This window comes from Orycteropus afer, unplaced genomic scaffold, assembly GCF_000298275.1.
Source record: "Orycteropus afer afer isolate SDZICR_OR568_19922 unplaced genomic scaffold, OryAfe1.0 scaffold00084, whole genome shotgun sequence".
NCBI classification, from domain to species: domain Eukaryota; kingdom Metazoa; phylum Chordata; class Mammalia; order Tubulidentata; family Orycteropodidae; genus Orycteropus; species Orycteropus afer.
The window spans coordinates 4,759,093-4,773,957 of NW_006921671.1; the positions used below are offsets into that span (position 1 = coordinate 4,759,093).

Consider the following 14,865-nt stretch of genomic DNA (forward strand, 5'->3'; position numbering starts at 1 on the left):
CTTGTCTAGTTCCTGTTCTCAAAAGGAATGGTTTCAGTCTCTCTCCATTGAGGGTAATGTTGGCTGTTGGTTTTGCATAAATGCCCTTTATTATGATGAGGAATGAATGACTTTTTTCTTGATAAAGTAGGAGATGGGTTATCTCCTGGAAATGTGGGGTGAGGGTATATGGTGTTAGGTAAGAGTCTTGAGGGTAGTGATGATCCTCCATAAGTCATAAGAGGAACAGGGATAGGGTTAACTAATGAGAGGACTGAGGCCTCGTATGTGGCATTGAGAGCCCAGCTGAAGTTATTTTCCCTATCAGCACTTGGCCCCCAGCATAGGAGCAGAAAAAGGCAAATGAGAAGTAGATCTGAGAATGATACTCTCCTCCCCCCATGCCATGCCATGGAATCACAGGCATAACTAATAGAATGGTTTAGGCTAGATAATAGGCAGGGGCTGGTAGTCTGGGGCTAAAAGAGCAGATTTGGTGGCAACAGGAAAACGAAAGGTCTGCTTTTGGCCTTTCCTCTCACCCTTCTGGCCCTGACTGAATGGCTCTGCAGCAACAGTTACTGACAGGAAAAAAAAAAAAAAAAACAAAGAGAGACCACATTATTTCAAAATTCCTTTAACTTTGTTCTTAAAAGAGAGAATCATCTAAATCATCCCCAAAAGCCATCTTAAATTCTAAGGCTAAGAGTAAAATCATGGTTAAATATTTAATTAATGTTTATGGTACCTAGCATATTAGTTTTAGGAAGGTCAAATTTATGATACAATGAAGTAATATTTTTAACATTCTGTGGGTCTGTTTTATAGCACATTGGGGCCCATAGTATAATAAATATCTTCTATTATTTTTTCAGGACTTCTGTAAGTGAAGCTGCGTGGGTAGGAGAGAATATTGAATTTCAAGTCAAATGAGCTGGCATGAACCATAGGCAAGTCACTTCATCTTTCAGGACTTCAGCTTTCAGACTTGTAAAATGAAGGATAGGGATAAATCTTCAAACTACTTTCTATCTTAAAAAAAAAATCATGAGCATAATTTTGCATTTGGTTAGTGTGGAATTTATAAGGCACTCTGATGGTGCAGTGGTTAAGCACTGGGCTGCTAACTGAAAAGTCTGCCGTTCAAACCCCCTAGCTGCTCTGTGGGAGAAAGATGTAGCAGTCTGCTTCCCCAAAGATTACAGCCTTGGAAACCCTATGGGGTAGTTCTACTCTGTCCTGTACGGTCACTATGAGTTGGAGTAGACTTGATGGCAATAGTTTGTTTTATTTTTTATGACTTATAGAGTTTGTAAGTTTTACCCCTTTTCTTTTATGACACATATTTGTACCAGTTATAATTTATTTATCCTCAGTCCTTGATCAGGAACAAAAACTCGAACTCCAATATTGTCACTATGGCAAACAGAACTCAAATTTACTGCAATACACTTTATGCTATAATTTCTCCACTCTCTGCCCATATACATCCTTTGGAAGTTTCATCCTCAAGAGATATTTGTTCACTATTGTGTGACCATAGTTTTCTAAGAAGACTCCATATGTTATTGAGTAAGGGAACCAAGCCCCTGATTTCAGTGGGTTAAACCTCTGCAGCTGTATCTACACATCTCAATTTTGATTTGTGATTGAGGATAATACATCAGAATATTCATATAAATAATCTACTATAATGTCTTGAATATGTAGACTGGCTATTCAGTTAGGTATGCCTGATATATTGAACAGAATAGTATGTGGGGAATAATCAAAGTACTGCATTATTTTTGCCTCCCATTCAGATGTTTCTCCTATCATCAGATGAAAACTCAGCAGAATCCACAACTCTCTCTTGGGTTGATAGATAGTTTACAGTCATTTTAAGTCACAAAACATAAATTTGATTAAAAAATTAAAGTGCCTTAGTCTTAAGAGATTAATCAACTCTTTTCTCTTTACTCAAAAGATTATTTTTCTTCTCCTTCACTGGATGCCTGGACCATCAGTGTCCAAGGGTGGAGAGGAAAAAGAGAAGAGATAAAGGAGTGGATGGCAAAGTTCTTACCAGGCTGATTGTTAATGCTGTCCTAAAGGAGCCCTGGGAGCTCTAGTGGCATAGTGTCTAAGGCACTTGACTTCTAACCAGAAGGCTGGTGGTGCAAACCCACTAGCCACTCCTCAGAAGGAAGATTGGGCAATCTACTTCCATAGTGATACCGCCTTGGAAACCCAAGGAGGGGTCACTATGATTCAAAATCAACTCAACGGCAGTGAGTTTGGTTTTGGTTTTGAAAGAAGCCTAAACCAAAAAAAAAAAAACAAATTCACTGCTATTGAGTCAATTCCAGCTCATAGTGAACCCCATCGGATTTCTGAGGCAGTAAATCTTTATGGAAGTAGATTGCCCAGTCTTGCTTCTGTGGAGTGGCTGGTGGGTCTGAACCACCAACCTTCTGGTTAGCAGTCAGATGCCTTAGTCACTGTGCTACCAGAGCTTCTTTAAGGCAGCCTGACTTGTATTTATACTGACTTCTGCCCTTCTGTCACTTTTGTTGTCTTGAATGCTGACTGGACTATTCTGGCAAAAATTTTCCTGATGTGGGCCATGAATGTTTTCCTTTGGCCACTCTTCTTCCACCCATCAGGCTCCCAATTTTTGTTGTTCCACTCCACTATTTTGGGGTTCCTCTCACCTTCTGGCAGGGGCCTTGTAGGGCAGAAGAATTTTGGGCAAGATGTCTATGATAAAAGTGCCATGTCACTAACCAAAGATCTCTTAAATAGGGGACATAAAGATCGATAAATAGTGTTTCGTTAGGAACTTCCAGCTTCCGTTTAGGATGTAGAAAGCTGGAAAGAATGTCACTCCCACTCTAAACACAAGAAAAACTGTATAACTTACAACATCAGAACTCTTCTTGAAATCCTCAGAGACCAAAGATGACAGGGCAACAAACTAGCCTGAAATTTAAGGAAACATTGATGCCTCCAAAGAGAGATAGAATGTAAGCACAGGCTTACCTGAGGCAAAGTAGATATAAAACTACAATAAGATACCACCTCACCCCCATTAGAAGAGCAATGATTTAAAAAAAAATGGAAAATTAGTTATTGGCAAGGTTGTACAGAAACTGGAACCCTAATCTATTGCTGGTGGAAATGTAAAATGGTACAACTTCTACTGAGAAGTGTCATGATTCCTCAATAAAGGTGAAAATAGAACTACCATATGACTCACCAATCCCGATCCTAGCTACTTTACATAAGAGTGAAGGCAGGAATACAGAGACAGAAACTTGTAAAGCTATGTTCACTGCTGCACAACAGCCAAAGGGTGGAGACAATCAAAATGGCCATCAACAGATAACTGAATAAATAAAATGTGGTGTACACACAATAAAATACTGTTGTTGGTAGGTGCCATAGAGTAGGTTTTGACTTATAGCAACCCTATTTACAACAGAACGAAACACTGTCCGATCTTACGCCATCCTTACAGTCTTTGTTGCACTTAAGCCTATGGTGGTAGCCAGTGTCAATCCATCCCGTTGAAGGTCTTCCCCTTTTTTGCTGACCCTCTACTTTACCAAGCATGATATCCTTCTCCAGAGACTGCTCCCTTCTGACAATATGACCAAAGTACGTGAAATTAAATCTGGCCATTCTTCCTTCTAAAGAACATTCTGGCTGTACTTCCTCCAAGACAGACTTGTTCATTCTTCTAGCAGTCCATGGTATTTCCAGTATTCTGTTCGCCACAATTCAAATGCATCAATTCTTGCTTCTTTGATCTTCTTTACTCACTGTCCAACTCTCACATGAATATGGGGCAATTGAAAATACTATAGCTTGGGTCAGGTGCACCTTAGTCTTCAAAGTGAATGGAATACTACTCAATCATAAAGAGTTCTCATGCATGCCACAACATGAATGAAACTTAAAAACATCATGCTGCATGAAAGAAATCAGTCACAAAAGGACAAATATTGTATGATCTCACCTATATGAAATAAGCAAATATATAGACACCAAAGATTACGAACAGTTACCATGGGTGGGAGGGCAGGAGAAAGGGGGAGGTTTTGTTTAGAGGGGCACTGAGTTTATGTTAATGTTGGTCGAATGATTTGGAAAACAATAGTGAGAATGGGTGCACAACTTGAAGAACGTAATCAATGTTACCAAATTATACATGTAGAAATTGTTGAGATGGTGTATGTTTATTATGTATATTTTCATCACAATAATTTTTTAAAAGAAACTTATCTTTCTGTTTAAAAAATGCAAACAGACATTTTTCCTCTAATATTTTTAAACAGAGACATTTATTTTATTTGCTATTACTGGTAATTGCTATAGTGTGACATCTCCAGGCTTTTTTTTTTTTTTCTCGAGGGAACAACACTTCTTGTTGCACCATCAGCCTTTTACTATATCATTATAGAGAAATCAAGATTTGTACACTGTACTGTATACATGCTGTACCACAGTACAGTTGGGTGACCCCTTGCCAACACTCCTAACTCACTGCTGTCGAGTCAAATCCGACTCATAGCGACCCCTCCTTGGGTTTCTGAGGAAGTATCACTACAGAAGTAGATTGCCCAACCTTCCTTCCAAGGAGTGACTGGTGGGTTTTTACAACAAGTCTCCAGGATCCATGCTTCTGTGACAGGTCTAGGAGTGCAGTTGCTTCCTGACACAACAGAACTCTTACTTTCAGTTCCACCACTGAAGAAGCTTGGATACCAGTCCTCAACCCTCCCAACTGCAGGGGTTATATCCTAGGTTTCTAAGCCATCCATGAGGCCCCAGCACTGGGTCTGAGGAGGATGCAAACCCCATAGACTCTCCTCCATTTTACTGAGGGCTTACACACAGCTCAGCAAGCTCTCCTAAACAGATGTCTGCACAAATCCTCTCTCCTATTCATAATTTGAACCCCTTTTTTATATCTTTTTTTCCCCTGCAGTGTTGTGAATGTAATAGAATTTACCTCTCTTGTCTTTATCTTTTGTGTACATTTCAGTATCTTTCCTTTCCCCAATGTCACCATGCTGGTCACAGACTCTTTCCCTACTGTTCCTTTTTTTACATCTTTGATCTGAAAAGAAACCCAAGAGTCTTTGAGCCAACACTAGCCATGTACTTTATAGTTACTCTCTGCAGTTTAGTCTGGCACCTCAGGTGGTGGGCTGCATCTATGGTTGGTGTTGAATGTTGCAACCAAACCTTCAATGTGAACATCCTGTCTTAGTTCAAATATTAGTTTGAACCATATGCCGTTGTTGATGGTTGACTATTTTTGACCAAAAAGAATTGTCATTTCATATGGTTCAAAATAATATTTTTTTCTTCAAGATAGGCTTTTTAGAGAAACTGAACTTAAGGTTGGGTCTGTGGAACAAGAGAAAAGGCTTCTAAAATGAACACTTAGGCAAATACTGAAACTCCTTTAGGGAAGAAACTTACCTTGGCTTTCAGATCAGCACACAATTCCTGTTGCTTTCTCCTATCTTTAGCCAAAGTAATCTCCATTTCATGAGTTGCACAGGCCTCAGCCAGGGTCATCACTGCCTTCCGTATAAAGTGTTTTCTGTTCTTATTCCAATTTGATATCAAGATCTTTCGCTGCTCCCTAGCAAAGCGATATTGCTCACAGTATTTCTCATGTTGGACCTGAGAAGATAAAAGATAGTAAAGATTTACCACTATGAACGTGAGCCTATAAAATAATAACTATAACCAATGATTTTGAGAAACTGGTGACAAACATCTTCTTTATAGTAAATACAGGAACCAGGAATGATATGTCAGCTCCAGGGTAGCATAGTGCCTAAGGCATTTGACTGCTAACCAGAAGGCTGGCGGCTCAAACCCACTGGCCACTCCTCAGAAGGAAGGTTGGGCAATCTACTTCCATAGTGATACTGCCTCAGAAACCCAAGGAGGGGTCATTATGGGTCGGGTCAGACTCAACGGCACATAACAACAACAGGGTGCTGAGATATGACTAATTAGTGACTGGGGACAATTCATTTGAGCTTTGTAAGTCCTTTTTTTCCTTCTATAAGATGGAGTCAACTTGGTGGCCTCTAAAACAACTTTCACTTCCCAAAGGTGAACGATTCTATGAGCAAAGAACAGCAGTTTCCATACATGCAATTTAAAAGATACCCCATCTGTCTGTGAGGAAGGAAGGGCTCTTTGTCTGTCTTCTGTTGTTTCTGCAAGGATTCTGGGTATTTTGTATCACTGGTATCTGTGCAAGATTAGCCTCAGCTGAATCTATCCTTGGTCTAGAGTATACTCCTCTTCACTGACCCCCATCTGATCTCAGATGTTTTTGTCTTTATCTGTAGCCTGGTGTTTGGTGTTAATGGTAATTCAGTATTGTGGAAATAGTGGTATTAGCCTCTGTCATTTATATCTTGTGTGTACAATTTGGTGTATTCCCTTTTCCTAATGTTATCATGGTAGTATCATGGTATCATGGTAGACTCTTTCTGTACCATCCTTCCCCTTACCCACATCAGCGTGTGGCCCCCAACTAACCCAAAATTAATCCCTCCCCTTCCCTCCCCACTCCAGTAACCTACGAAGTGAGTTCTCTTCCTTAACCAAACCCTTCTTCGTCTTTTTACAGTAATGGGCTCACAATATTTGTCCTTCTGCGATTGGCTTATTTCACTCAGCATAATGTCCTCCAGGCTCATCCACATTGTGAGATAAGTGTATTCCTCATTGTTCATTAAAGTAGCATACTATTCCATTGTGTGAACGTACCATAATTTGCTTATCCATTCATCTGTTGATGGGCATTTAGGTTGCTCCCATCTCTTTGCTATAGTGAATTGTGCTGCAATGAACGTAGGTGTGCATATGTCTGTTTGTGTCCTGTCTCTCACCGCATTAGGATATATTCTTAGTAATGGAATTGCTGGTTCAAATGGTATTTCTATTTTCAGTTTTTTAAGGAAATGCCATACCGTTTGCCACAATGGTTGTACCATTTCACAATCCCACCAGCAGTGCACAAGAGTTCCAATCTCTCCGCAACTTCACCAGCATTTGTTATTTTCTGTCCTGTTGAACTTTGCTATTTTTGCTGGGGTGAGATGATATCTCATCATTGTTTTGATTTGCATCTCTCTAATGACTAAAGATTGCGAGCAATTCCTCATCTGTCTGTTGGCCCCCAGCATATCGTCTTTAATGAAGTGTCTGTTCAAGTCTTGTGCCCATTTTTTAATTGGGTTGTTCACCTTTTTGGTGTTGAGGTGTTGAAGTATTCTATAGATCCTGGAGATAAGTCCTTTGTCAGATACGTCATAGGCAAATATTTTCTTCCAACCTGTAGGTTCTCTTTTTACCCTCTTGATGAAGTCTTTCGATGTGCATAAGAATTTAATTTTTAAAAGGTCCCAGTCATCTAGCTTCTCTTCTCCCTGCTGTGCATTCTGGGTTATGTTTGATAGTCTATTTATGCCATAAATTAGGGGTCCTAGATTTGCCCCTATTTTATCTTTGATGAATTTTATAGTTTTGGGTTTTACAATTAAGTCTTTGATCTAACTTGAGTTTGTTTTTGTGTATAGGGTGAAGTATGGATCTTGTTTCATTTTTCTGAAAGTGGATATCCAATTTTGCCAGCACCATTTGTTAAAGAGGCTATCTCTTACCCATTTGATGGGTTTTGGACTTTTGTCAAAGATCAGCTGTCCATAGATGGATGGGTCTTTTTCTGGACTTCTGATTCTGTTCCATTGGTCTATCTGTCTGCCATTGTACCATTACCACGCTGTTTTGACTACTGTGTCTGTATACTAGATTTTAAGATCCAGGAGTGTGAGACCTCCACTTTGCTCTTCTTCTTCAGAAGTGCTCTGCTTATCTGAGGTCTCCTTCCTTTCCATATGAAGTTAGTAATTGGTTTTTCCATGTCCTTAAAAAATTTTGCTGGTATCTGGATCAGGATTGCATTGAATGTGTAGATTGCTTTGGGTAGGATTGACATTTTCACAATATCAGCCACTCCTCGGAAGGAAGGTTGGGCAATCCTACTTCCGTAGTGATACTGCCTCGGAAACCCAAGAAGGGATCGCTATGAGTCAGGGCTGACTCGACGGCACATAACAACAACAACAACATCCATGAACAAGGCAGGTTCTTCCATTTATGTAGAGCCCTTGTCTCCTGTAGTAGTGTTTTATAGTTTTCTCTGTATAGGTCTTTTGTGTCTCTGGTGAGGTTTATTCCTACACATTTTATCTTTTTTGTAGCTATAGTGAATGGTATGGTTTCCCTTATCAGAGGAGTCCTTGCTGGTGTACAGAAATCCAACTGATTTTTGTATGTTGATCTTGTATCCTGCCACTTTGCTGAACCTCTCTATTAGTTCCAGTAGTGTTTTTATTGAGTCCCTTGGGTTTTCTATGTATAGAATCATATTATCTGCAAATAAAGATAGTTTTAAGTTCTCTTTGCCAATATGTATGCCTTTCATTTCTCTTTCTTGCCTTATTGTTCTGACTAGGACTTTAAATACAATATTAAATAGAAGTGGTGATAGAAGGCGTTCCTGTCTGGTTCCCGTTCATAAGGGGAATGCCTTGAGTCTTTCTCCATTAATAATTGTGTTGGCCATTGTCTTTGCATATACGCCCTTTATTATGTTGAGGAATTTCCCTTCTTTCTTAGCAGGAACAGGTGTTGCATTTTATCAAATGCCTTTTCTGCATCGATTGATATAATCATATGGTTCTCTTCTTTTGTTTTATTTATGTGGTGGATTACATTGATTGTTTTTCTGCTGTTGAACCATCCATTCTTGCATACCAGGTTTGAATCCCACTTGATCAGGATGAATTTTCTTTTGATATGTTGTTGGATCCTGTTATCAAAGACTTTGTTAAAGATTTTTGCATCTATGTTCACGAGGGATATTGTTTTTAGTGGTGTCTTTCCCTGGTTTCAGTATTAGTGTTATGTTTGCTTCATAAAATGAATTAGGGAGGATTCCATCTCTTTCTATCTTCTGGAATAGCTTGAGTAGTATAGGTGTCAACTCTTCCCTGAATATTTGGTAAAATTCTCCAGTGAAGCCATCAGGGCCAGGACTTTCTTTGTGGGGAGTTCTTGTTTTTTTTTTTTTATGACCTGTTCAATTTCTTCTTTTGCTATGAGTCTGTTCAAGTATTCTATCTCTGAGTGGGATAGTTTAGGTAGGTCTTGTAATTCCAGAAATCTGTCCATCTCTTCTAGGTTTGCAAATCTGTTGGAGTACAATTATTTATTTATTTATTTATTTATTTGTGATTTGGGTGAAGATTTACAGAGCAAATTCACTTTCCATACAGCAGTTCACATATACTTTGTCTCATGACATTGACCACAGTTTACCACAATGCAACAGCTCCCCTCCCACTGCCTCCCCATAATTACCTCTTCCCTGTGTCCATCCCTCCATGGACTCCTGCCCCCTGAGCTGTCTCCCTGTACATAACCAGCCCTTCTTTCTCTCGTGATTGTTCTCTCCAAGGAGAGTATGGAGTACAGTTTTTCATAATATTCTGTCAGAATCTTTTTTATTTCAGTTGGCTTTGTTGTGATGACACCCTTTTTGTTTACTATTCTTGTAATTTGCATCTACTTTTTCTTTTCTTTTGTTAGATTTGCCAATGGCTTGTCAATTGTGTTAATCTTTTCAAAAAAACAGCTTTTTGTTTTATTGATTTTCTCTATTTTTTGTTTTGTTTTGTTTTCTGTTTCATTTATTTCTGCTCTGATCTTTATTATTTCCTTACTTCTAGATACTGTAGGATTTTTTTGTTGTTCTTTTTCTAATTGTTGGAGTTGTTGAGTTAGAGTGTTGATTTTGTTTCTTTCATCTTTTTTGATGTATGCATTTATTACTATAAACTGACCTCTTAAGTACTGCTTTTGCTGTGTCCCATAGGTTTTAGTATGATGCATATTCATTCTCATTTGTTTCTAGGAATTTTTTTTTATGTCGCTTTTTATTTCTTCTATTACCCAGTAGTTTTGAGCAGTGTATTGTTCAACTTCCATGTTTTTGATGTCTTTTTCCTTGATCTTCCTATTATTCATTTCTAGTTTTATAGCATTGTGGTCTGAGAAGATGCTTTGTAGTATTTCAATGTTTTTGAATTTATTGAGGCTTCTTTTATGTCCTAACGTATGATCTATTCTGGAGAAGGATCCATGTGCACTGGAAAAGAATGTTAATTGTGCTTTTGTTGGGTGAAATGCTCTGTATATATCTATGAGGTCAAATTGGTTCATTGTGCTGTTGAGTTCTTCTGTATCTTTGTTGAATTTTTTTCTAGTTGATTTGTCACTCCTTGAAAGTGGTGTGTTAAAGTCTTCTACTACTATTGTAGAGTTGTCTATTGTCCCTTTTAATTCAATTAATATTTGCTTCACATATTTTGGAGGACTTTCTTTGGATGCATAGATATTTATTATCATAATGTCTTGTCAATTGACCTTTGCAGCATCATACAGTGTACTTCTTACTTTGTTTTTCACCTTAAAGTCTATTTTATCAGAAATTAATATTGCCACTCCTGCTCTTTTTTGTTACTGTTAGCTTGGTATATTTTTTCACCCCTTAACTCTTAATTTGTTTTTATCTTTGTGTCTAAGGTGTGTCTCTTGTAGACAGCATATTGATGGCTCTTCTTTTCTTATCCAATCTGCCACTCTCTTTCTCTTGTTGGTACATTTAGTCCATTCACATTGAGTGTAATTAGTGATAGGTATGAATTGATTGCTGTCACTCTATTGTGTTTTTTTGTCATGTTGCTGGAATTTCCTTGGTCCATATACTTTTCTGTGCTGAGTTCATTTTGTCATTAAGTATTTCCTCTCTTTTCTTCCTTATTGTTGGTTTTGGGCTTACTAAACCCATCTGTTTTTGTTTCTTCTGGTTTGCTTAAGGGAATTGTTAATTTTCTCTGTGGTTACCTTGGAGTGAATTCTTGTCTCTCTATTTTTAGAACAGTCTGTTCTTTGAGGACATTGTCCTGTTTTTCTCTCCACTTGGAAGTTTGTACCTACAACTTTTATTCCCTGTCTTTGGTTAGTTGCTGTTGTCATGTGCAGATTGGCTTCCTTGATTTTTAGTGTACAATGTTTTATGGCATTATTTTGAGTGTCTATTTCTGATTTGGTTTTAATGTTGATATCATGTGTCCTGATTTTGTTCTTTGCTATGGGTTCTCTATTGGAAGGACTTCCTTAAGCATTTCTTGTAAGGTTGGTCTGGTTTTCACAAAATCCTTTAATTTCTCTTTGTCTGAGAATGTCTTGATTTCCCCCTCATATTGTCATATGGACAATTTGGCTGGATATAGGATTCCTGGTTGGAAGTTATTTTTCTTCAGTGTTTTATACATGCCATCCCATTGCCTTCTTGCCTGCATGGTTTCTGTTGAGTAATCAGAGCTCACCTTAACTTTTTGATTATCATAAGTAATATTTCTTTTGTCCTGGGTAGCCTGCAAGATTCTTTCTTTGTCTTTGGTTTTGGAGAGTTTGATTATGATATTCCTCGGTGTTTTTCTCTTGGGATCTATCCTGTATGGGGTTCTTTGAGCTTCTTGGACAAAGATATTTTCTTCCTTTATGATATGGGGAAGTTTTCTGTTAGTAGGTCTTCCACAATTTTCTCAGTGTTTTTTTTCACCTTTTCTTGTTCTGGAATTCCAATGAGGCATGTGTTGTTTCTTTTCATGTCCTCCCATATAACTCTTCGTTTCTCTTCATTTCTCTTCAATCTTTGTTCCGATTTTTCTTCATACAGGCTGGTGTCAAAGGATTTATCTTCTAGTTGGGAAATGTGTTCTTCAGCCAGTTCTTGCCTATTCTTTTGTTCTTCCACGTGTTGTGTAATTCTGTAATTTTGATAGTCATCTTTTGGATTGCTAACTGCTATTTTTGTATGAGTTCTGATTGTGTATTAATCTTATTATTTTGTTCTTGAATGGTTTTCCTGAGTTCTTCCAGGATACTGTTTCCTTAAGCTCTTGTGGAGTTCTATAAACATACCTTCTGAATTCCTTCTCAGATATTTCTATTGTCTCCCCTTCCTCCATGTTTAATGAGACTTTTGTTTGGGATTTTACTTCTATTGTCTTATCCTGTTTTTTTTCTTTGATTTGAGGTTGCCTGTTGTTTCCTAGACATTTTGAAGTTGTCTTTAACTGTTAGCTATGTGTTGATTTGTTTTGTCTTGGTTTTACAATTTAATATTTTTGCAAAGGTGGAGCTGGTGTATTTTATTTTTTTGGTTATTAATTCAAGTGTGCTGGGTTGCTCTGCAGTTTTCTTTGTGATGATGGAATCACTGTGTGGAATGTGGATGCAGGTCTCTGTTTGTCGTGAAGGGAGTTTAAGATTTAAGCCAGTAGGTGTTATGGGGGCTTAATGTGGTTTGTCTATTGGATGAGGCAGGGGAGAGGCAGAAAAAGGAGTAAGAAAAAAGGAGGGGGGAAGCTCCAAGGTGCCAGGAACCATTTCCAGAGCTTTGAGGAGGTTCCTAATGATGATGTTATACTGTTACTCACAGGCCCACAGTGCAAGTTCAGAAAAGACCCCAATTGTTAGGGGGCCACCATTTTCTGCCAGGTTCAGACAGGTGCAAAAACCTGCTCTCCTGGCTCCTCCATGCCAAAAAGCTGACCTAGGATAACTGCCCCAATCTGTGACAGGAGTTCGTCCCAGGACCCACCCACTTGCAGCATAATTTTCCTCTCAGCTCCCAATTCAGCAGCACCTGGAGCCAGAGAGGTCTCTGTTCCCTCCCAGTGGTCCCAAGTTTACTGATAAAAGCAGGTGCTGAAGGTAGATCTATGGAGTGGCCACAGGTCCTCTGGTACATTCTCTCCACTGCCCCAGGGAGCCCTCCAATGCCCCGTCTTGCTGGCCAGTCAGCCCTCTGCAGGGCAGGTTCACCTGTTGTTGTTTTTTTCCTTTATTTCCAGGTAATTACAAATCCCCCTTCTCCTTTCTAATCCTACTCCCCTTAGTTTTCCTTACTATGACTTAATGAGCTGTTCAGAGCTCCAAAATCCCTGTTTCAAACTGTTGCACCTAGTTTTTTAGGCAGTAAGATGCTAGAGGAAACTGAAGTATGTGCTACAGGGGAGAAGCCATTTTCCTCCTCAGAAGATCAGATGGGAGTCAGTGAACAGGATTGTACTCTAGACCAAGGATAGATTCAGCTGAGGCCAATCTTGCACAGATACCAATGATACAAAATACCCACAATCCTTACAGAAACCACAGAAGACAGAGATAGAGCAATCCTTCACAGATAGCCAGACACTGTGGGAGAGAGATCCAACAGATTTACTGATGCAGGACCATAGTATTGGTGGACACCAGACTCAATAGGCACAATAAAATACATAAACATCTTGTTCCACAACCTACATTGGTGAGTAGTGACTAGGGTCCTAAAAGCTTTTAAGTGGCCATCAAGATGCAGCTAATGGTCTCCTATCACAGGAGATGAAGAAGAGTGGAAAAAAAAAAAAAAAAGAATGCCCCAAGGACATTTGGAAGCAATCAGTCCTAGGACATGATGGACCTCGAGACCAGAAGAACTAGATGGTGCCCAGCTACCAATGCCAACCAGTCAGGAAAGGAACAAAACTGGAGATCCTGGATAGAGTGGGAGGAAAAATGTGGAACAAAATCCAAAAACACAATAGTGACCAGAATTACTGGTCAGATGGGGTCTGGTGGGACCCTTAATACTATGGCCCTGGGATACACTTCAGGCCTGGAACAAACTCACTCCCAAGGGTTAGCTCTCAGCCCAATAGTAAACAAGATGTACAGGCAGACCACTCAATCCAGGGTGACACACACACATATTCTATGGAGATGCATCCCTTGGAACAATCGACCACAGGGCACCAGAGGGGCAACATTCACATGGAGGAAATGTAGGACACATAGGCATGCATAACTATAAGGGGCTTGGGGAGGGAGTTACTGGACAGGGAGGGGAGTAGACTGGGTTAGGGTTGGGGATGGTAATTGGGGAGTGAAACCAAATATACACGAAATGTTGAATGTAAAACAAACTCTGCTCTGTAAACTTGCACCCAGTACAATAAAAAGAAGTAAATAAAATATACCCCATCTTTAAATCAGTTTTAGTATTCTGGCAATCACTTTGAGTGCTTTGTTAAGACAACATGCTAATAAACAGAAAATTGTGACAATAATCCTGAAATATCAGGTTTGTCATTAATTACTGAAACATTCAGATATTAGAATGTTCATACTTGAAGTGATCACCATGATGGCCATTACCCTTTCCATGTCACACTCCTGAGGGACATGGCACTCTTACGTTGGCAGCAAAAGCTCCTTTAGCAGGGATTCTCAACCAGGGGACCTATTTGAGTGCTGGCAGAACAGGAACAGGGGGTTCCTGAGTAGTTTGAAAAGTCTCCACATATAACTCTCATACACTGCTGGTGGGACTGTAAAATGATACAACCACTGTGGAAAGCAGTATGATGAGTCCTTAAAAAGATGGAATTAGAAATACCATTTGACCCAGCAATCCCATTACTAGATATATATCCTAAAGAAGCAAGAACCAGGACAAGAACAGATATATTCATACCCATGTTCATCGCAGCACTATTTACAAAAAGATGGAAACAACCTACATGACCATCAATAGAAGAATGGATAACCAAACTATGGTACATACACACAATGGAATACTATGCAACAATAACATTGTTGTTGTTGTTGTTAAGTGCTGTCGAGTCATTTCCGACTCATAGCGACCCCATGCACAGCAGAACGAAACACTGCCCGATCCCGCGCCAGCCCCAC

The 14,865-nt window shown here is 39.2% G+C and overlaps 1 protein-coding gene across 1 annotated transcript in view; it reads right to left on the bottom strand.

The window, feature by feature from the left end:
* The window catches only part of CCDC148 (coiled-coil domain containing 148), a 289,908-nt gene that overhangs the window by 199,599 nt on the left and 75,444 nt on the right, over window positions 1-14,865 (bottom strand). Inside the window, exon 9 of the mRNA XM_007941850.1 lies at window positions 5,452-5,658. Coding sequence (XP_007940041.1) covers window positions 5,452-5,658 — 207 coding nt within the window. The remainder of the gene's footprint in view (window positions 1-5,451; window positions 5,659-14,865) is intronic.